At 48.5% G+C, this 21357-nt stretch overlaps 2 protein-coding genes across 12 annotated transcripts; one reads left to right on the top strand and one right to left on the bottom strand.

Annotated features, from left to right (window-relative positions):
• Positions 1 to 92: 92 nt before the first annotated feature.
• Positions 93 to 7289, bottom strand: METTL23 (methyltransferase like 23). Of its 9 annotated transcripts, none has more exons than XM_054670718.1 (6): positions 7169 to 7289; positions 6870 to 7078; positions 4179 to 4283; positions 760 to 997; positions 598 to 682; positions 93 to 451 (listed from the first exon to the last, which is right to left on the bottom strand). In XM_054670718.1, exons 1-6 carry the CDS (start codon positions 7287 to 7289, stop codon positions 286 to 288), a joined length of 924 nt encoding a protein of 307 aa, XP_054526693.1. In that variant the 3' UTR covers positions 93 to 285. The 9 variants fall into 9 exon arrangements, with proteins under 9 accessions (XP_054526693.1, XP_016788461.1, XP_016788457.1 ...); XM_016932972.2 differs by having other exon boundaries at positions 6835 to 7078; positions 7169 to 7210; XM_016932968.4 differs by having other exon boundaries at positions 6870 to 7289.
• On the top strand, positions 7263 to 21252 carry JMJD6 (jumonji domain containing 6, arginine demethylase and lysine hydroxylase). Of its 3 annotated transcripts, XR_001710560.4 has the most exons (8): positions 7567 to 7701; positions 8197 to 8585; positions 10013 to 10299; positions 12158 to 12293; positions 12733 to 12826; positions 13590 to 13728; positions 15231 to 15358; positions 17373 to 18852. XR_001710560.4 is itself a non-coding variant. In XM_009433246.3 (7 exons), exons 1-7 carry the CDS (start codon positions 7573 to 7575, stop codon positions 17407 to 17409), a joined length of 1245 nt encoding a protein of 414 aa, XP_009431521.1. In that variant the 5' UTR covers positions 7265 to 7572; the 3' UTR covers positions 17410 to 21252.
• The last annotated feature ends 105 nt before the right edge of the window (positions 21253 to 21357 follow it).

Raw genomic sequence — 21357 nt, 5'->3', positions numbered from 1 at the left:
AGCAATGCTTTAAGTGGCACTTTTCTTGAGGTTGTGATACCCCCTTCTCAACCTAATTTATATCCTATTTAATGACTAAGGAACAATCCAAGTACTTGTAATACGTATTTTAATTTTTGTTTCATATGACTTTAAGTGTTGTCTAGGTGACACCAAAATCTAAGGCAAACAGACTTGACCATCTTCAGACCCACTGCATTCTCAAGCTGAAGTGGTCTGCTCATAGTTGTGTGCCAGGTTGCTCATCAGTATTGACACTGTCCCAGAACAGGTTGTAGGTATAATTCAGAGACTGTCCTTTGCAAAGGAAATGACCAGCATTTCAACTGTATGTCTTCCTGGAAGGGTAGATTCTGCTATATCTTCTTTGTCTGCATCAAAAGACTCAAGAGGAATGTGGACACATTTCATATCCCATTTGTAGAGTAAAGCTTCAAGTGACCAGTCAGCACTTAAAAAAAAAAAAAAGTTGTTCTTTTAAAGTCATGCCTTTTCTGTTTTGCTTCAGATATATTCTATTCTTAAATTATGTATCGCATGGGTAGGGTAGAGTAAGGCTTAAGTTACATACAAAAAGTAAGGGTTATCCATACTTGCCTCCTAACTTGATAAGTAGACCACAATTGGACCTTGGGGTTCTTGTGCATCAAAAAATATATTGTAGCCAAAATGTCTTCAAAATCTGAGGAGAAAGGATTTATGAATAGACTTTCATATAGCATCACTGGCCAAATGTACTATTGAGCCAAAAAAGCTTACCTTCTGGTTCAAAGAACACATCAGATGCAAGGATAATATCTTGTGGTGGTAGAGCCAGAAGATCCCAAGATACATGACCCCATGTTAGTCCTACCACCTGCAGATGTGGCAGGTTATTCATTTGGCAGCTTTGCCGACAGACTTCCAGACAGTGAGGCAGTTCTGAGCTGTCTGACAGTATTACTTGTGCACCACATTTGGCAGCCAAAATTCCTGGAAGGCTCACTCCAGCTCCAATCTAATGTTATGAAAGATGGCATTTCACAATTATACTTGGAACTGCAAATAATTGGGAATCTTAGTACTTTTTCATTATATTCTTGCATTTTTAAATAAGCATAGTCAGTCTTTCTGGGTTTGTGTAAAATGTACCGTAACTGAACATTAAACATGACAAAAGTACATTCCTTATGAATCTACTCTGCTAAAAGGTAAAAGCTTAACCTTCAATTTCAATATTAAAGGGCCATGTATCGTAACTGGCAGTTAATTGCTATGCACACAGAAGTAGTTTTGGGGCACTTGATTCCTCTGCCATGATTTTCAGTTTTGTTTTATTTTTTTGAGACAGAGTCTTGCTCTGTTCCCCAGGCTGGAGTGCAGTGGTGCAATATCGGCTCACTGAAACCTCTGCTTCCCGGGTTCCAGTGATTCTCCTGCCTCAGCCTCCTGAGTAACTGGCCACCAAGCCCAGCTAATTTTTTTTTTTTTTTGAGTGTTTGGCTCTTGTTGCCCAGGCTGGAGTACAATGGTGCAATCTTGGCTCACTGCAACCCCCGCCTCCCAGGTTCAAGCAATTCTGCCTCAGCCTCCCAAGTAGCTGGGATTACAGGCGTGCACCACCAAGCCCAGCTAATTTTGTATTTCTTTAGTAGAGACGGGGTTTCTCCCTGTTGGTCAGGCTGGTCTTGAACTCCTGACAGGTGATCCACCTGTCTCGGCCTCCGAAAGTGCTAGGATTACAGGCATGAGCCACCGTGCCCAGCCACTTGGCTAGTATTTTGTATTTTTTAGTAGGGACTGGGTTTCACCATGTTGGCCAGGCTGGTCTTGAACTCCTGACCTCAAGTGATCCACCAGCCTCAGTCTCCCAAAGTGCTGGGATTACAGGCATGAGCCACAGCACTCAGCCTAACTTTCACTTCTGTTAGCATGTTCTATAGTTGATTGCTTTTCTGTAGCTAAAACCTAACAGGTCTGCAACATGGCTTTCTAGTAAAGATTTTCCAGTTGGGCCTTTAAAGCGGCAAGATGCTTTGCAGACACTAAGAAATAATACCAGGGAATGCCTTGGCATAAACACAAGCTTCCCATTTTCCAGTTCAAGGAAGGACACAGAGATAGAATTATTCTGAGTGCCCAGCAATTACAACTAGGACCAGAGGTGTGTGCCAAATCCTACCCCTAATTTCATTTACTTGGTGTAGTAAAAGTTAAGAGTGGGATGTTAATATTAAGCTTCTGGTTTGTCTATTTAGCCTTTGGTCTTAAGTATGGTGTGAAAGTCTATTTCTGCAAATGTGATAAAATTGGTTTTTCCAAGCCTTCACCAGTCTGAGGCCAGGTAGTGAGGTTAGAAAGAGAATGGGATACATTTTTACACTAATCTCAACATTTCCAAAAACAGAAAGGGCTATACACTACGGTCTGAATGTTTGTGTTCACCCAAAATTCATATGTTCAAATCCTAATTACCCATCTGATGTGGGCCTTGGGAGGCAATTACATGAAGGCAGAGTTCTCGTGATTAGTGCCGTTATAAAATGCCCTGGAGAGTTGCTTTGCTTCTTAAGGTACAAGGCACTTAAGAACACAGAGGACACTGTCTGAACCAGAATTCTGGCCCTCACCAGACACTGAATCTGTAAGGACTTTCATCCTGGGACTTCACTGCCTCCAGAACTGAGACCCAAATTTCTTTATTCTTTTGAGATGCAGTCTCGCTCTGTTGCCCAGGCTGGAGTGCAGTGGCACAATCTCAGCTCACTGCAGCCTCCACCTCCTGGGTTCAGGCGATTCTCCTACCTCAGCCTCCTGAGTAGCTGGGACTACAGGCATGTGCCACCAGGCCTGGCTAATTTTATCTTTTTTTTTTTTTTTGGGATGGAGTCTCGCTCTGTCGCCCAGGCTGGAGTGCAGTGGTGCGATCTCGGCTCACTGCAAGCTCCGCCTCCCGGGTTCACCCGCCATTCTCCTGCCTCAGCCTCCCGAGTAGCTGGGACTACAGGCGCCCGCCACCAGGCCCGGCTAATTTTTTTTGTATTTTTAGTAGAGACGGGGTTTCACCGTGTTAGCCAGGATGGTCTCGATCTCCTGACCTCGTGATCTGCCCGCCTCGGCCTCCCAAAGTGCTGGGATTACAGGCATGAGCCACCACGCCCAGCCAATTTTTTCTATTTATAGTAGAGACGGGGTTTCACCATGTTGGCCAGGCTGGTCTTGAACTCCTGACCTCAGGCAATCCGCCCGCCTTGGCCTCCCAAAGTGCTGGGATTACAGGCATGAGCCACAGCGCCCAGCCAGAGACATAAATTTCTGTTATTTGTAAGCCACCCAGTTTATGGTATTTTGTTACAGCAACCTGAATATAAAAAGGCTGCATGACACTGCTGGGACACCTAAAACAATGGCCTTAAAGACTGCCACGGCCGTGGAAGGCAGTTCAGGGGCTTCATCTAGAATAGCGGTCAGCAAACTAAAGGGCTAGAGAGTCAATATTTTAGGCTTTGTGGTCCACCTATCATCTCTGTCACACTTTTTTCTTTTTTCTTAGAGACAGGGTCTCACTATGTTGACCAGGCTGGTATCAAACTCCTGGGCTCAAGTCATCTTCCCACCTCGACCTTCCAAAGTACTGGGATTACAGGTGTGAGCCATCACACCCAGTATCTTCTTTAAAAAACCACTTTTTTTTTTTTTTTTGAGATGGAGTCTCGCTCTGTTGCCCAGGCTGGAGGGCAATGGTGCGATCTTTGCTCACTGTAACCTCCGCCTCCAGGGTTCAAGCAATTCTCCTGTTTCAGCCTCCCGAGTAGCTGGGATTACAGGCGTGCACCACCAGGCCCGGCTACTTTTTGTATTTTTAGTAGAGATGGGATTTCACCACATTGGCCAGGCTGGTCTTGAACTCCTGACCTCAAATGATGCACCCGCCTCAGCCTCCCAAAATGCTGGGATTACAGGCGTGAGCCACCATGCCCAGCCAAAAAACCACTTTTTAAATGAAAAAAAGTTCCAGGATAATCTCTGTACCTTAAGACAAAAACAAAACAACATTCTTAGCTCACAGACCTTACAAACTAGCTAAATTACCCGATTTAAAAATATTTAACAAAAGCTAAAAACAAGCAATATACACATGTCAACTTAACACATCTGAACATAACCTAGAACTCTGGAAACTTCAGGGGCATTCGTACCTCTAAGATGGCCTTGCCTGGCAGAGATCTTCTGTGAAACCAAAGGTACTGGGCCAGGACCACAGCACAGGGCCAAACATACATTCCATACTGGAGATGCAGGACCTGAAAAGAATGTTTTTGTGTGCCATAAATAATTTAGCTGCTGGAAGTTGGAATCATTCATACAGCAATTTCTGTCAGGCATTGGCATCCATTACAAAAATGGCAGCCCTGTTCACCAATCCACGACCTTTGGGGATATAAAACTGCAATGCAATGTGATAGAAACTCTTGATAGCACTGTTTATTCAACAAGTGCTTCTAGTGTCACAGTATCAGGGATCATTCTTAGACTGGGGATGTAGCTCTCCCTGAGCACATATCCTACTGTAGAGAGGGAACGAGCAAGCAAATAAGATATTTCTAGTCAGGGGCCGGACACGGTGACTCAGGCCTGTCATCCCAGCACTTTGGGAGGCTGAGGCGGGCGGATCACCTGAGGTCAGGAGTTTGAGACCAGCCTGGCTAACATGGTGAAACCCCTGTCTCTACTAAAAACACAAAAAATTAGCCGGGCATGGTGGCACCTGCCTGTAATCCCAGCTGAGGCGGGAAAATCGCTTGAACACGGGAGGCGGAGGTTGCAGCGAGCCGAGATTGCGCCACTGCACTCCAGCCTGGGCAACATAGTGAGACTACGTTTCAAAAAAAAATGGCCGGGCGCGGTGGGTCACGCCTGTAATCCCAGCACTTTGGGAGGCCGAGGTGGGTGGATCATCAGGTCAGGAGATCGAGACCATCCTGGCTAACGCGGTGAAACCCCGTCTCTACTCCACTAAAAATACAAAAAAATTAGCCGGACATGGTGGTGGGCACCTGTAGTCCCAGCTACTCCGGAGGCTGAGACAGGAAAATGGCGTGAACCCGGGAGGCAGAGCTTGCAGTGAGCAGAGATCTCGCGACTGCACTCCAGCCTGGGCGACAGAGCAAGACTCCAGCTCCAAAAAAAAAAAAAAAAAAAAAAAAGGAAAGAGGCTTCTATTCTCACAGGCAATATCATCACTCCCTACATTTAGGAAGAAATGCAAGTGTATTTAAACGTGAAGCCAGCCGGGAGCGGTGGCTTACACCTGTAATCCCAGCACTTTGGTAGGCCGAGGCGGGTGCATCACCTGAGGTCAGGAGTTCAAGATCAGCTTGGCCAACATGGCAAAACCCCGTCTCTACTAAAAATACAAAAATTAGCCAGGCATGGTGGTGGGCGCCTGTAATCCCAGCTACTTGGGAGGCTGAGGCAGGAGAATCACTTGAACCCGCGAGGCGGAGGTTGCAGTGAGCTGAGATTGTGCCACTGCACTCCAGTCTGGGTGACAGAGCGAGACTCCATCTCAAAAAAAAAACAAAAAAACAAAAAAAAAACAAATCCGTGAAGCCAGATTGGGTGTGGTGGCCAATGCCTGTAGTCTCAGTTACTTGAAACGCTGAGGTGGGAGGATCACTTGAGCCCAGAGGTTGAGGTTGCAGTTAGCCCACCACTGCACTCCAGCCTGGGCAACAGAGCGAGCGTCCGGGTCAAAAACAAAAAAAAGTGAAGCTGTTTGGAAACAATCAGAAATAGCCTCCACTCCAGTCTTTTTTTTTTTTTTTTCTTTTTGACAAGGTCTTGCTCTGTTGCTCACGCCTGAGTGCAGTGGCCTGATCATAGCTCACAGCAGCCTCGACCTCTCGGGCTCAAGCAATCCTCCCACCTCACCCTCCGGAGTAGCTGGGGCTACAGGCACAAGCCATGATGCCTAATTTTTCTACTTTTTGTAGAGACGTAGTATCACTATATTGCCCAGGCTGGTCTCGAACTCCTGGTCCCAAGCGATCCTCCCGCCTCCGCCTCCCATTTAACTTCTCTAAAGCTGTTTCTTTAGCATGGGACATGCCTCACAGGCTGGTGTTAAAACCAAATGAAATACTGCAACGTGAAAGTGCTTTGAAAAACCGAAGACAGGCAGGGCATGGTGGCTCACTCCTGCAATCCCAGCACTTAGGCAGGCGGGAGGATCACTTGAATCCGGGAGTTGGAGGTTGCAGTGAGCTGTGATCGCGCCACTGCGCTCCAGCCTGGGCGCCAGAGCGAGACAGTGTCTCAAAAAAAAGAAAAGAAAAAGAATTATTATGGAGAGTTTTGTTGTAGCTGTGAGCTTAGAGGAAGAAGCGAGGTCCAACCCAAGAAACACTTTGGGCACCAAATAAAACTGGAAACCCTGATCCCAAAACTCACACAAAAGTGAGAGAGAAGGATGAATCAAGAAACCCTTGGACAAGATCAAAAGAAGCATTAGAGGTCAGTCAAGAATGTCACTTTCCTGGCAGGAAAGATTCGATGTGGAGAAAGCCGGCCCGGCGCAGTGCCTCATGCCTGTAATCCTAGCACTTTGGGAGGCCGAGGCAGGAGGATCACTTAAGCTTACAGTTCGAGACCAGCCTGACCAACATAGTGACCAGGGTCACTTCTTGGCAGGGTCTCCAAAATTCTTACTGAGAGACATTTAATGCACCGAAGGGCTTCATATCCGACGTTTTTGCTCCGGGGGTCAACCTAAAGCAAGAAGCTGCGCAGCTGAGCGTCCGCACCCCCGGTCCCTCAGGAACCCAGCCAAGTCAGCCGAGATCCGCTCCTGACCTCAGGCGCCTCCTGGCGGCTGCTGCTGCACGCACCTGCGGGACGTGGACCTCCAGGACAGCCCCGTCGGCCCCCGGGCCCGGCTCCTCCGAGAATCGAAAGCGCTGGGCCCGGACCCCCTGTCCTCGGAAATCGTGCTCGCCCAGTGGGGCGTCGTTGGGCCCCGGTCGGGCGGGGGACCGCGGAAGGCTCCGGGCTGCCAGACTGCGCGAGCGGGAAGCCGCGGGCCACGTGGCCGTAGCACCTGACGGCAAGAAGGGGAAAGCCCAGATCTGGTGATAACCCTGCCGCGCTGCGAGGGAAGAAAGCCCGGAGCAAGGCGAAAGAGACTCACACGCGCAGAACTGGCAACGGGCGGCTGGCGCGACCGGAAGTGATGGGCACAGCGGCAGCGCGGGAGGGGAGGGGAGGGGCGGGGCGGGGCGGTGACGCAGCCGACGTGACCTTCCCAACATGGCGGAGGCCCGCCGTGTGTGAAGGCGTACCCCAGGGGAGCCGAAGCCAATGGAAAACCGCGAGAGGCGTCGGGGCGGGGAAGACGGCGGCCGCTTGCCCAACCCGAGGCTCGGGAGGTGGCTGGGGAGTGAATTTTCTGGAAGGCGACTTTAAAGGCGCCGGGACTGAGCGAAGGGCGTTTGGGTGCCGCCGTCGCCGCCGCCCAGGCCGGGGAGGGGTGCGTTAGTGTCAGGAAGCGGGCTGCGCCGAGGTCGTAGCGGAACCAGCTGGCGACCCCGCAGAATGAACCACAAGAGCAAGAAGCGCATCCGCGAGGCCAAGCGGAGTGCGCGGCCGGAGCTCAAGGACTCGCTGGATTGGACCCGGCACAACTACTACGAGAGCTTCTCGCTGAGCCCAGCGGCCGTGGCGGTGAGCGGGTCGGGCGGGGGTGGCCAGGCCGGGCATCGGCACCTCCAGCCGCTGCGCACTTTTCTCTGGGCCCGAGGCTGCCCTCGCCCCGAGCGCCCGGGACCTCGTAGAGGCTCACCCGCACCCCGCGGAGTTTGGGGTCCCCGAGGCGCGGATTCCGGGGCGGGCCTGCTTCCTCCCGTGCTGTGGCCGCCCGTCTGCTCTGGCGGACGGCGGGAGTCCCACGCCCGTGGCGCTCTCAACTAGAAGGCCCGTCGTCCCTGACTCCTTTGGGCGGCGGGTCCCCTAGGGGACCTGGCTGTCAAGGCTCATGGGGGGTGGCTCTAGGAACGACGTGGCCTCACGCACGCGCCCTGCCCCCACCCCGGAGGAGCCAGACGAGAGTCAACTTCCTTCGGTTTGTCATTACCAGTTGGCCTTGGGGACACCCTTATCTGCCACTGGACTTTTTTTTTTTTTTTTTTTAACTGGACAGGTCTTTTTTAATTCCCTCAGGATAACGTGGAAAGGGCAGATGCTTTACAGCTGTCTGTGGAAGAATTTGTGGAGCGGTATGAAAGACCTTACAAGCCCGTGGTTTTGTTGAATGCGCAAGAGGGCTGGTCTGCGCAGGAGAAATGGACTCTGGAGCGCCTAAAAAGGAAATATCGGAACCAGAAGTTCAAGTGTGGTGAGGATAACGATGGCTACTCAGTGAAGATGAAGATGAAATACTACATCGAGTACATGGAGAGCACTCGAGATGATAGTCCCCTTTACATCTTTGACAGCAGCTATGGTGAACACCCTAAAAGAAGGAAACTTTTGGAAGACTACAAGGTGCCCAAGTTTTTCACTGATGACCTTTTCCAGTATGCTGGGGAGAAGCGCAGGCCCCCTTACAGGTAAAAGTATTCTGCAGCTAAGTGGTTAAAATCCTTTTCTTTCTTTCTTTCTTTTTTTTTTTTTTTTTTTTTTTTTGAGACAGAGCGTCACTCTTGTAGCCCAGGCTGCAGTGCCGTGGTGCGATCTCGGCTCACAGCAACTTCCATCTCCCGAGTTCAAGCGCTTCTCCTGCCTCAGCCTCCTGAGTAACTGGGATTACAGGCATGCGCCACCACACCCAGCTAATTTTGTATTTTTAGTAGAGACGGGGTTTCACCATGTTGGTCAGGCTGGTCTCGAACTCCCGACTTCAGGTGATCTGCCCGCCTCGGCCTCCCAAAGTGCTGCGATTGCAGATGTGAGCCACCGCGCCCGGCCTGTGGTTAAAATCTTATCTACAACAGCATCTGCTCGCTGAGTTCAGTTGCTAATCTTTTTTCGAAACAGTGAGTACTCCCTCGGCTGTACATTGAACTCACTTAGGGGGCTCCTGAGGCCTGCCTGGGCCCTACTGGGGAGACTGATTTAATTCGGGTGATGCCTGCGCATCAGAATTTCTGAAAGCTCTTCATGTGACTTGAATGTGCAGCTAAGGTTGAAGCACTGATCTCTAAGGGAGGTTTTAATAAAGTCCAGCAATAAACCACATTAGTGATTTTTCTTTTTTTTTCTTTTTTTTTTTCTTCATTGAGTTGGAGTCTCCCTCTGTCGCCCAGGCTGGAGTGCAGTGGCGCAATCTCAGCTCACTGCAGCCTCCGCCTCCCGGGTTCAAGCAATCCTCCTGTCTCAGCCTCCTGAGTAGCTGGGATTACAGGTGCCCACCACCACACCCGGCTAATTTTTGTATTTTCAGTAGAGATGGGGTTTCACCGTATTGGTCAGGCTGGTCTTGAACTCCTGACCTCAGGTGATGCACCCATCTCCGCCTCCCAAAGTGCTGGGATTACAGGCGTGAGCTACCGCCCCAGCTGATTTTTCTTATTTTGTTAGGAATCAGTCCATGAACAATGCACTCAGTGTTTCTGTGTACCAGAATTTATATAATCTCTGAAATAAAGATGATATATCACATAAAATTAAAACCTGGCCAGGTGCGGTGGCTCAAGCCTGTTATTCCAGCACTTTGGGAGGCCGAGGCAGGTGATCACTTGAGGCCAGGAGTTCGAGATCAGCCTAGGCAACATGGTGAAACCCTGTCTCTACTGAAAATACAAAAATTAGCCAGGTGTGGTGGTGTGCGTCGGTAATCCCAGCTACTCAGGAGGCTAAGGCAGGAGAATCACATGAACCTGGGGAAGCAGAGGTTACTGTCAGCCAAGATCACGCCACTGCATTCCAGCCTGGGTGATAGAGCAAGACTCTCAAAGAAAAACTAAAAACTTATTGTTTTGTGTGGTGTGTGTGTAAGTAAATTACACTTCACATCTTGGATATCTCCATTCTGTAGGTGGTTTGTGATGGGGCCACCACGCTCCGGAACTGGGATTCACATCGACCCTCTGGGAACCAGTGCCTGGAATGCCTTAGTTCAGGGCCACAAGCGCTGGTGCCTGTTTCCTACCAGCACTCCCAGGGAACTCATCAAAGTGACCCGAGACGAAGGAGGGAACCAGCAAGACGAAGCTATTACCTGGTTTAATGTTATTTATCCCCGGACACAGCTTCCAACCTGGCCACCTGAATTCAAACCCCTGGAAATCTTACAAAAACCAGGAGAGACTGTCTTTGTACCAGGTATAGATGAACTGGAAGAAAGTACATTCTTTGCCGGGTGCGGTGGTTCATGCCTGTAATCCCGGCGCTTTGGGAGGCTGAGGCGGGCAGATCACGAGGTCAGGAGATCGAGACCATCCTCGCTAACACGGTGAAACCCCGTCTCTACTAAAAATACAAAAAAATTAGCCGGGCGTGGTGGTGGGCGCCTGTAGTCCCAGCCACTCGGGAGGCTGAGGCAGGAGAATGGCGTGAACCCAGGTGGCAAAGGTTGCAGTGAGTCTAGATCGTGCCACTGCACTCCAGCCCGGGCGACAGAGCGAGACTCCATCTCAAAAAAAAAAAAAGAAAGTACATTCTTTGATTTCAATATTTTGTCATTTTGGAGCAGAACTGTTAGAGAGTGAGTCCAAAAAATCCTTTGGATGCTGCCTGGTAAATGAACTGGTACTCACCTCTGACAGTAACATGTAGCTATAGTGTTACATACTTTGGGAGCTCTTGTTCACATTTTATACGGCTATAAAACCTGATAAACTGTATGCAGGCCGGGTGCGGTGGCTCACACCTGTAATATCAGCACTTTGGGAGGCCGAAGTGGGTGGATCACTTGAGGTCGGGAGTTCAAGATCAGCCTGGCCAACATGGTGAAACCCTGTCTCTACTAATAATACAAAAATTAATCAGGCGTGGTGGCGGGTGCCTGTAATCCCAGCTACTCAGGAGGCTGAGGCAGGAGAATCACTTGAACCCGGACGAGGAGGCTGCAGTGAGCTGAGATTGTGTCACTGCACTCCAGCCTGGGTGACAGAGCAAAACTCCATTTCAAAAAAAAAAAAAAAATTGTATGTAAAGATACAACTTTTCTTTGTCTGCAGTAGTTACCTATTGTCTTTGTATATGTGTAGCGGCTTGTTTGTGTTTCTGTAAATTGGGGTTTAATTTTTTTTTTTTTTTTTTTTTGGAGACCGAGTCTCGCTCTGTCACCCAGGCTGGAGCGCAATGGCACAATCTCAGCCCACTACAACCTCCTCCTCCCAGGTTCAAGCGATTCTTGTCTCAGCCTCCCAAGTAGCTGGGAATACAGGCAATGCCGCCACACCCAGCTAATTTTTTGTATTTTAGTAGAGACGGGGTTTCATCGTGTTGCCCAGGCTGGTCTTGAACTCTTGAGCTCAGGCAACCCACCCATCTCAGCCTCCCAAAGTGCTAGGATTACAGGCGTGAGCCACCACCCCAGGCCAGGGTTTAATTCTGTAAATTGAGTTGGAGGTCTCACTGTTACCCAGGCTGGCCTCCTTGGTTCAAACAAGCCTCCTGCCTCAGCCTCCTAAAGTGCTGGGATTGTAGGTGTGAACCACCAAGCCCAGCCTAAATTGGGTTTTTGATGCAGTATAGCACTGTCCGGGTTGAGTCAGGAAGCCCCACACCAGACAACTGCGCCTTGATAAGTGAAGGAAAGTAAGGTAAGCGTATTTAAAGCAGGTGTCCTCTTCCTAGAGGCTGAAGAACTTTATGCTTTTGCACTTTTGGTCATAGCTTTGGATTAACAGGAGTAAACAAACTTTTTCTATAAAGGGCCGGGGAGTCAATATTTTAGGTAAGCCAGACTGTCACAACTGCTCAACTCTGGCCTTGTAGCTGGAAAGCAGCCCTAGACAATCCGTCACCAGGTGGGCATGGCTGTGCTCCGATAAAACTTGATTTACACAAACAAGTTGTTTGCAATCCCTGGATCAGAAGGAACGTTTACTACCCTGTATCATGTCTCTGTAGGCTCTCCCTTATGGATAGGAGTTCCCAATTTCTGGTGTGTGTGTTATACAGTAATTAGGTATAGGATCAAACCCTGTTTAACTGTTTATCTGTTGGATTTCAGGAGGCTGGTGGCATGTTGTCCTCAATCTCGACACTACTATCGCCATCACCCAAAATTTTGCCAGCAGCACCAACTTCCCTGTGGTATGGCACAAGACGGTAAGAGGGAGACCAAAGTTATCAAGGAAATGGTATAGGTGAGAGTCATTTTTTTCTTATTTCTGCTTGGTTTCAATTTCGACCCCAGAGATAAAATGGCTAGTCCACTGCTGCGGTGATGTGTGCTGATCGTACACAGGGTTGGGCAAAGCTGGGGCTGCCGACCCTCTGGGTAGAGGAGAGAGGGGCCAAGGTCAGGGCAAGTCCTCAGGGTGTTCGCCAGCCTCGAGGTGGCAGGGTGAGACTCTGCATGTTGAATCCAAGCCACTCAGTCAAGACGTCATAATTGGGATTGTTTCTCGTTTTGTTTTGTTTTGTTTTTCAAAGCTAGCGCTAGCTAAAATCATTTTATTTGGGTTTTATTTGGGTTGTTTCTTTTTCTTACCTAGAAGCATTATTCCCATTTGAACTTAATACCTTCAGTTCTTGTGAGTGAGGTGACTGCCCTGGAGACTTAGCTCCTCTGTTTATCCACAGAACAGATACAGCACGGGCAGCGGCAGTGCAAGCCACCCACAGCCACCCCGTGCCACTGTGTCCCAACCCTGACCTGGAGGGACCAGCTCTCGGGGTAAGAGAGGGATTCTGGCTTGTTCCATGCTCAGCCTCCCTGCTGAGAGGGCCAGTAAGGGTGGTGGCTTCTGTTCTCCCTGGACTCTTGGGCATCTGAGGCCCACTTACCCCGCCCCGTAGGCCACTGCGTGCTGTGATTTGGTCACACCGCAGGCCTTATGATACAACAGGTCTTTTGTCACTGGATACAGTGGATGCCAGATGAGGTTTCTGAAGGGGAGGGCTGCTGCTCTTCAGTTCAGTTTTACGCTCCCAGTGAGGGGGAACCATCTCTGTTATTTGACACCTCGTATTTCTTACAAATCTAATTGTTTCTACTCTTAGAAATAGAATCTAACCAATGCAACTCTGATCATTATGTGCTGTGCTGTGGAAAGGAAAGATTTTTTTAAAAATCAACTGGGAAAGGTTCAGGAAGTAAAACTAGGAAGAGAAACTTTTTGTCCTAAGGGAATAAAACTAAGACTAACTTAAGGAAAATTGTGCCTCGTGTATTGGTGGCACGGCTGGCTCATTTATGCAGGTGGTAGTAAATTGTGTGTAGTTAGTATAGTTTTCCTTGCAGAAAAACATGGGCACCGTATTGGGTTTCTCTTGTTCCCAGCCTGGGGTTTTGTCCTCACATTGTACAGTATCCATTCTGAACGGACACACCTGGCATTCCCAGGTGTTTCTGAGAGACACAGGCCTTGACTCTGAGTGAGTCCTTGTGAGTGGATATGGCTGTCAGTGCACTGAGAACAACACTTCTTGCCTCTCAGGATCTTGAAGCAAGAGCACCCCGAGTTGGCAGTCCTGGCAGACTCGGTTGACCTTCAGGAGTCCACAGGGATAGCTTCCGACAGCTCCAGCGACTCTTCCAGCTCCTCCAGCTCCAGTTCGTCAGACTCCGACTCAGAGGTGAGGCCTTGCTCTCTGGCTGACTCCTGGAGCCTCCAAGGCTCATGTAACTCAGTCATAACCAGGTGTGACTCTTCCTCCTCCTATCCAGGAGAAGGATATGAAAGTTTTTCCACGTTGTTCTAAGGGTTACACAGTTGTCACCATTCCTGCTGAGTGGTGTATCTTGCCCATTTTACAGCTTCGCACATGTGCATGAATTTTTGTTTGTTTGGAGACTGAGTTTCGCTCTTGTTGCCCAGGCTGGAGTGCAATGGCGCAATCTCGGCTCACTGTAACCTCTGCCTCCCAAGTTCAAGCGATTCTCCTGCCTCAGCCTCCCTGGTAGCTGGGATTACAGGCGTATGCCACCACACCCAGCTAATTTTTTGTATTTTTAGTAGAGACTATAAACTCTGTATACTTCAGTAGGGCTTCACTGTGTTGACCAGGCTGGTCTCGAACTCCTGACCTCGGGTGATCCACCTGCCTCAGCCTCCCAAAGTGCTGGGATCACAGGCATGAGCCACAGCGCCCGGCTAAGAATTGTTAAAATAGCCTCAAGGTATCAGGGGTATTTGGGGATTTAGTGAAGTAAATGGCTCAAGATGAAGCAGCAGTGTCAGATTTCAAACTCATCCTTCTGACCTCAAAGCTCATATGAAGAATTTCCCCCATGGATGGTGAATTGTAAGCCTGGAAATTCAGCAAATCCAGTAACCTTAAACTTGAAGCTGACAGTAATACTGGGTGAGAGGGCCCTGCAACTTTAACAGATGAAATTTCTATCTCAGCCTGGCGCAGTGGCTCACGCCTGTTAACCCAACACTTTGGGAGGCCAAAGTGGGTAGATTACTTGAGGTCAGGAGTTCAAGACCAGCCTGGCCAACATGATGAAATCCCATGTCTACTAAAAATACAAAAATTAGTTGGGTGTGGTGGTGCACACCTGTAATCCCAGCTACTCAGGAGGCTGAGGTGGGAGAATCACTTGAACCCAGGAGGCGAAGGCTACAGTGAGCCAAGATCATACCACTGCACTCCAGCCTGGGCGACAGAGTAAGACTTTGTCTCAAAAAAAAAAAAAAAATTCTGTCTTTTCACACAGTCTACTGATTGAGTCTTTTCTCGTCAGGCGGGGAACAGGCTCTGGGAATGTTCAGTGCTGTACCTACTTCTTTCATACATCAAGCTCTGTTGGTAGAGTGAAATCTTATAATGTACTTTCAGAATTCTGACTAAAAGATTTTTACAATGGGTATCCTATTCAGACAGATAACCACACCGTTAAGAGAACAGTGGAGGGATACTTAGCCTCTGAGGGAAGTTTGAAATTCTTAGGGAGCCAGGAACATCCAAGGAGGTGGCTATGAAGGCTACATTGTGGAGCTGTCATAATGACTGCTTTGCATCTGGGAGAAGGTGACCAATATCTGTGCTGTCTCCAGAGGTCAGAGGTTTGTTTAATGAAGAAGTGGGTTGCATCCAGGTTGACTCCTTGTTTTCTGTCCTCCTGTGTCCAGTGCGAGTCTGGATCCGAGGGCGATGGGACAGTGCACCGCAGGAAGAAGAGGAGGACGTGCAGCATGGTGGGAAACGGGGACACCACCTCCCAGGACGACTGTGTCAGCAAAGAGCGCAGCTCCTCCAGGTGACCCAGCAAGGCTGTTGTCTGTATGGAAGGACACGCTCGCGGCGAGGGCAGGGCCTGGGGAGGGTGGCCTGTCCAGTCCTGCAGACAAGGGGAGGCCTGACAGAGCCCAAGAATGAGGACACCCTCGGCACGGGAACCCATTCACTTAGCGTTTGCTCCAGTAGCTTTCCCTCTGCTACCGATGCAGATAAACGCGGCTTGTTTTACTCAGAAAGGCAAGAGAATGTGAATAATGCCAAGAAAACCCTTTACATTATTTAATAAAAATTGAATCCATTTTCTATCTTGGAAATGTTTTCCTTTGAGAATACCAGAACATTCCCTTATTGCTCTTCTCCTCATGGTGGTCTTGGGGGAAAGCGTGACTCCTGCTGTGCATCCTGGACCGCAGAATCGTCGTCCCAGCAGCGTAGGGAGAGCCGTTGGAAAAGTCACCCGGCATCTTCTGCAGAACCTGAGGCGTGGCCTCTTGCTTTTTCTCCCAGTTTGCCGTTCCTGCTTGAGTGCTCAGCCAAATCAGACAGCAGCAGAAAACTCTGATTTATCAAATCTTTCTTTTTTTTTTTTTTTTTGAGACAGGGTCTCGCTCTTGCCCATGCTGGAGTGCAGTGGCGTGATCATGGCTCACTGCAGCCTCAACCTTCCAAACTCAAGCAATCCTCCTGCCTCAGCCTCCCAAGTAGCTGGGACTACAGATTCACCCCACCATGCCCAGCTTATTTTTTTTTTATTTCTATTTTTTGAGACAGAGTCTTGCTCTGTTGTCCAGGCTGGAGTGCAGTGATGCGATCTCGGCTTATTGCAACCTCTACCTCCCAGGTTCAAGCAATTTTCCTGCCTCAGCCTCCCGAGTAGCTGGGATTACAGGCATGCGCCACCACGCCCAGCTAATTTTTTTTATTTTTAGTAGAGACAGGGTTTCACCATATTGGCCAGGCTTGTCTCAAACTTCTGACCTTGTGATCCGCCCACCTTGGCCTCCCAAAGTGCTGGTATTACAGATGTGAGCCACCATGCCCGGCCAGCTAATTTTTTTTTATTATTTTTAGTAGTGACAAAGTCTCTCTGTGTTGCCCAGGCTGGTCTTGAACTCCTCACCTCAAGTGATCCCCCGACCTCAGCCTCCCAAAGCAGCAGGATTATTACAACAAGCATGAGCCACCTCACCCAGCTTTTATAAAAACTTAATCACGTCTCCAAGTACAAGATTGGACCTAAATAAGTTAAAATTTAAACGTGTTTGCAAGCACCTGGGCATGTAACAGGCTCATAATGGAATTTGTTCACTCTGCATTTGTCTAGGGTCTTTAAATGCCACAGGTCTTTGATGTGCTGGTTGAAGTGTTAAGAGAGGTTGTTGGAAGATAGTAAAATACTGAAGTTGAAGCTAGGCATCGTAGCTAAAGCCTGTAATCCCAGCACTTTGGGAGGCCAAGGCAGGAGGATCACTTGAGCTCAGGAGTTCAAGACCAGCTTGGAGAATATAGTGATACCCTGTCTTTAAAATATATATATACATGTTTTAATATTGACGTTCATAGGATTTTGAATGTCTGAAGTCCTTGACTGCTGAAGGTGACATTCCTGTTAACGTTTTCTCTCCCAGCAGCTCAGTCTTTCTTAAATGCATTGGGGAAGTGCAGGACTCACAGCCCCTCCTATCGTGTAGTCTCCATTCTCTGTGGTTTAGCTGAAATTCCATGGGGAAATTCAAGTGACTTATTCAAGTGAATTTATCAAACTGGAATGTCCATTTCTCAACCCTAGATGTCCTTTCACAGCCATACTTAGACTCTTCTTGCCTTTTTAAATTGTTTCTATTATTATAGATTTATAGATTTATATCTGCACTTGATCTGTGACTTTGTAATCTGTAAGAAAACTCTGGAGAAAGCCCTGCCATGACTTCCACGTGGGGTCCTGGGGGTCCTGCTTTTAACATTGCCTTCCAGCTTTGTACCCAGCATGCTGTCTACGTGCTGATTACAGGCAGTTGTACTTTCCTTGGCAGGATTAGGGACACTTGTGGAGGCCGGGCTCACCCCTGAGCAGATAAAGAGACTCTCCCTGAGGTGCTTTCAGCGTAAGCTTTTGGCAGCCACCCAACTCAGTTCTCGCGTCTTCTGCTCCTACCTTCTCCTCTGTCTTCTTTGAATTTGGATATTCCTTCCCTGGTCCAAGCTCCTATCTTCGGTCAAATGCTGTTTTTACTGCTTCCTAAGGATAGATTATCAAGAAGTTTAACAGCTCGGCCAGCTCAGTGAAACACTGAAGCTAACGGGATGTTGGGTAAGAAGGTTCTGTGCTGTCTCATTGAAAACCGAGCCGGTCAACCACAAGGCTGGCGGGGTGTGATCCTTGTAACGTCTTGTGTCTGTTACCTCACGGATGTCGGTAAGGAGTTTCCACAGAGCCAGCTGTGTACCACAGAGACTGAGAGTGGTGAGTGGACTTTGTGAGCCAATTATGTGTCGGAAGGACTTGGAGTCTGCCCTTCTTCCTGTATGTCATCATCAGCCAACAGATGCATTCAGTGGCAGTGACCCAGCACCATCACCATCACCCACTGCTCATTCTGTCTTAGGATTCCTTATCTTTTTCTCCATCATCATAGAGACTGTGAAATTTCAGGGGTGTTTTTGTACAGTGTATTTTTTTGTGGGGGGGTGATACATTGGGGTTGTTTGCATAGAGTGGGAATGGTGTGCAATGTGCTCTTACCACAGAACTTAAAGTATGAATAGGCTCCATTCTTCCGCACCATGGGATCCATAAGAAGTGCTCACTTTGTGAGGTACTCTGAGATTAGCGTTCCCCATTTGTTTGACCTACAGACGTTAAGTGGGTGACTTGTGTTACACACGGGGAGTAAATTCAGAGATGGCACCTGTAGTCTTTGCAGTCTGTTGATACTTCTAAATAACTAACTGGATGACTTTTTGGGGATTGACCAGCAGATGCCATCTCTTGCCCTCTTGATTCACCTGCTTGCCTTAATTTGTCCCTAAATTCAACTAAACTTTAATAAGAGGGGTTGTCAAGGCCATGGGGCGCACTTGGAAGCACTGCCTGGGCTGGAGCGTTGGAGGCATTGGCAGGCAGGTGGGAAGGAGCTCTCACTGCAGTGTTCACAAGCAGGGAGGCTGTGTGTGGATGCGTTAGAATTGTGTGCTGTTGCCTCTCAAAATATCCACTAGAAACAGGTGTAACCAGGAAAATACAGGTCTCTGCTCACTGTTATTAACAGACTGTCATTTCCTGACATTGGGTCATGTGGCTTTACTCTAGGAGACTGGTTCTCTGTTTTTGTCTTAGTTCAATTTTCTGCATCCTCAAATGCCAACCCCAGTATGTGGCTGGGTAGGTAGAACTGTGCTGCCTGCTTGCCATGGGGGCTGCTCTCCCTCCTTACCCCCACGCCCACAGCCCCCTTGGTTCTGTGGTGGGCACAGGATGTGTTTGGGTGTGAGTAAAGTCAAACTCTGAATGTATAATCTCTTGGTAGTAATATCTGAGTGGTGTTGCTCCTCCTGCTTTTTAAAAAGACTTTTCTTGCCATCTACAAAAAGCTTTTTTCTTTTTCCCAGCATTGCTCCTGTGCTGCCACACTTGCCCTTTTTCCTTACCTTCCTTTCAGTTTTCTATCAACAACTCCTCTAAACTTCAGTTTAAAATAAAAAACAGCCCAAAAAGGCTCTTTGCCACCAGGGGGCGTGGTAGGACACGTTGCCAGTGGTCTGGATAGGGGAGCAGAAATTTTGAATTTTAAAAATTAGCCACCAAGGCCAGGTGCAGTGGCTCAACACCTGTAATCCCAGCACTTTGGGAAGCTGAGGCAGGGGGATTGCTTGAGTCCAGGAGTTCAAGACCAGTCTGGGCAACATAGTGAGATCCCATCTCTCAAAAAAAATAATAAATCTAGAAAATAAAGATTAGCCACCCAGTTTTCCTTCTCCAGATGCTAAAGGTGATTCCTGTTTGATAACAGTATTCCAGAAATGAGGGGAATAACATATCTGATAGGTCCAAGTCAGCTCTGGATAGTACAGTGTCTGGATAGTACAGATTCTGTGCTCCTGGGACATGCTTTGTTTATTCCTGCCAGGCCAGGGATTCAGCAGCCCTATTCCCCAACCCCCGTTACCGTCTCTGTGGGCTAGCCAGGCTGTCCGTTATGTAAGCACAGCAGGGGCAAGGTGGGGAAACCGTGTGTGGAAAAGGAGTGGAGTGGTGGCGGGTGGCCAAGGTAGACTAGGAAGAGTGGGTACCCAGAGACCACTTGTTCAGAAGTTAACTCCTCTTCCCATCTGGCGTGAGCTACTCCATTGAATGGTGCCAACAACAGTAAAGTGAAGGAGATAACGTTAGATTATTTTCAGGGATGATTCTCCAAGATGACAGCAGATCTTAAAATCAAAGAGCTGGGTCCTGGAAGAAGGGATCTTGGATTATTAACTTCTGATGGAAGGACCAGAGTGGGAGAGACAAGAGTTGGGGACCTAGAACATCAGGAGGACCCTGGGTCTTTGGGGATGAGCCTTCACCATCAGCTGGAAGAATCCATGCTTCACACACATGCCTCTGCCATTAGTGGTACTGGGATGTTTAGGGTGACATCCTTGAGGGGAGAGCCACTGAAAAGAGGGACATTCACATTTTGCTGTATTCTTGCAGCTGTCCATGTCTTAATAATTCAAGCTGTTCAATAGATGTTTGAGGGCCAGGCACTGCTCTTGAGGTGCTGGAGATAACGGTGACAAGCCCAGGTCCCTGACAAACTCCACAAGCTTAATGGACAGTGAATGTGCGGCTGTTCACAGGGCCGCTGGTGAGGGCAGGTAGAAGGAAGTGCAGACCTTCTTAAATGCAGGTGTACCGGATCTACATGAAAGAGCATAATTAACACCAATGTATACTTAAGGTAGTAACAGCTTCTTCATAAAGTAGCAAAACTAAGGATCTGTGGGAAGGTTGCTGGTGCAAATGCTTTATAAGCTTACTAGAGACTCAGCCTTGGATTTAGGACTTTAGACGAGTATAGGATGGAACAACATTTTTGCAGTAAATGTAAAAAATGCTGTGTAGGAGGAAGGCGTATAAGGATGCCCCAGCTGTAGGTTCTTTAGATTGTCTGTAGTATTTCCACGAGTAATTTGTTTTTGATGTGTGTACTGGTATTGCTGGTAGATTTGAAGTGGAGTCTGGCGGCTTCTTCCACACTCCCCTCCCACTAGCTTGTGTCAAGATGTGACATCCTATGCAGCAAAACTAGGTGAGCTTGCACCCCCAGGCGGTGGCTCTCAACTTTGTCTCATTGTTCAGAAATTTCGGCCAGGCGCCGTAGCTCACCCCTGTAATCCCAGCACTTTGGGAGGCCATGGCAGGTGGATCACTTGAGGTCAGGAGTTCAAGACCAGCCTGGCCAACACGGTGAAACCCCGTCTCTACTAAAAAAACAAAAATTAGCCAGGTGTGGTGGCACATGCCTGTAGTCCCAGCTACTTGGTCAACTCAGGCAGGAGAATCACTTGAACCCAGGAGGCAGAGGTTGCAGTGAGCTGAGATCAAGCCACTCCAGCCTGGGTGACAGACCGAGACTCTGTCTTTAAAAAAAAAGAAATGTCATCTAAGCCCCAGTGAACCTCCTGGGAGGAGAGCTAGCCCTGGCCAGCTGTCTCCAAAGTGACTGGATGCTACAGAAGAACTGGGACTGTCTTCTGCACACTCGTGCCTCCTGGAGTTGTCAGAACACTGAGCAGTCTCCTAGTTCTGCGTCAGTCTAGCCATGGGGTCTGCCATGAAAGCTTGTGGATCTGCTATTGGGTTGGTATTTTAAACTTTCACTTGGGTGAAACTTGTTCATCATTTTAAATAAAGCAACATGATTTGGAGTTGTGTTTTTGGCATTGTTTTGTCCTTATTTTCTTTCTTACTCATTTGAAAGTCAACAGAATGTACTTTGTCAGCAGAACAGGACTTTAAAAAAATGTATTTAC

This window comes from Pan troglodytes, chromosome 19, assembly GCF_028858775.2.
Source record: "Pan troglodytes isolate AG18354 chromosome 19, NHGRI_mPanTro3-v2.0_pri, whole genome shotgun sequence".
Classification (NCBI taxonomy): Eukaryota; Metazoa; Chordata; class Mammalia; order Primates; family Hominidae; genus Pan; species Pan troglodytes.
This window is presented reverse-complemented; position numbering and strand designations above follow the sequence as displayed.

Bases quoted from the DNA above. Each gene is read 5' to 3' on its own strand.
- METTL23 (XM_016932968.4), bottom strand. From the start codon at position 7,289: ATGTTGGGAAGGTCACGTCGGCTGCGTCACCGCCCCGCCCCGCCCCTC. The intron at 4,284-6,869 runs GTGCGTGCAGCA...CATTCTTTTCAG, and splicing joins TGGAGGTCCACGTCCCGCAG to GTCCTGCATCTCCAGTATGG. The intron at 452-597 runs GCAAGTATGGAT...TTTTTTTTTAAG, and splicing joins TCTACTTATCAAGTTAGGAG to TGCTGACTGGTCACTTGAAG.
- JMJD6 (XM_009433246.3), top strand. From the start codon at position 7,573: ATGAACCACAAGAGCAAGAAGCGCATCCGCGAGGCCAAGCGGAGTGCG. The intron at 8,586-10,012 runs GTAAAAGTATTC...TCCATTCTGTAG, and splicing joins AAGCGCAGGCCCCCTTACAG to GTGGTTTGTGATGGGGCCAC. The intron at 12,294-13,589 runs GTGAGAGTCATT...CTTGCCTCTCAG, and splicing joins TTATCAAGGAAATGGTATAG to GATCTTGAAGCAAGAGCACC.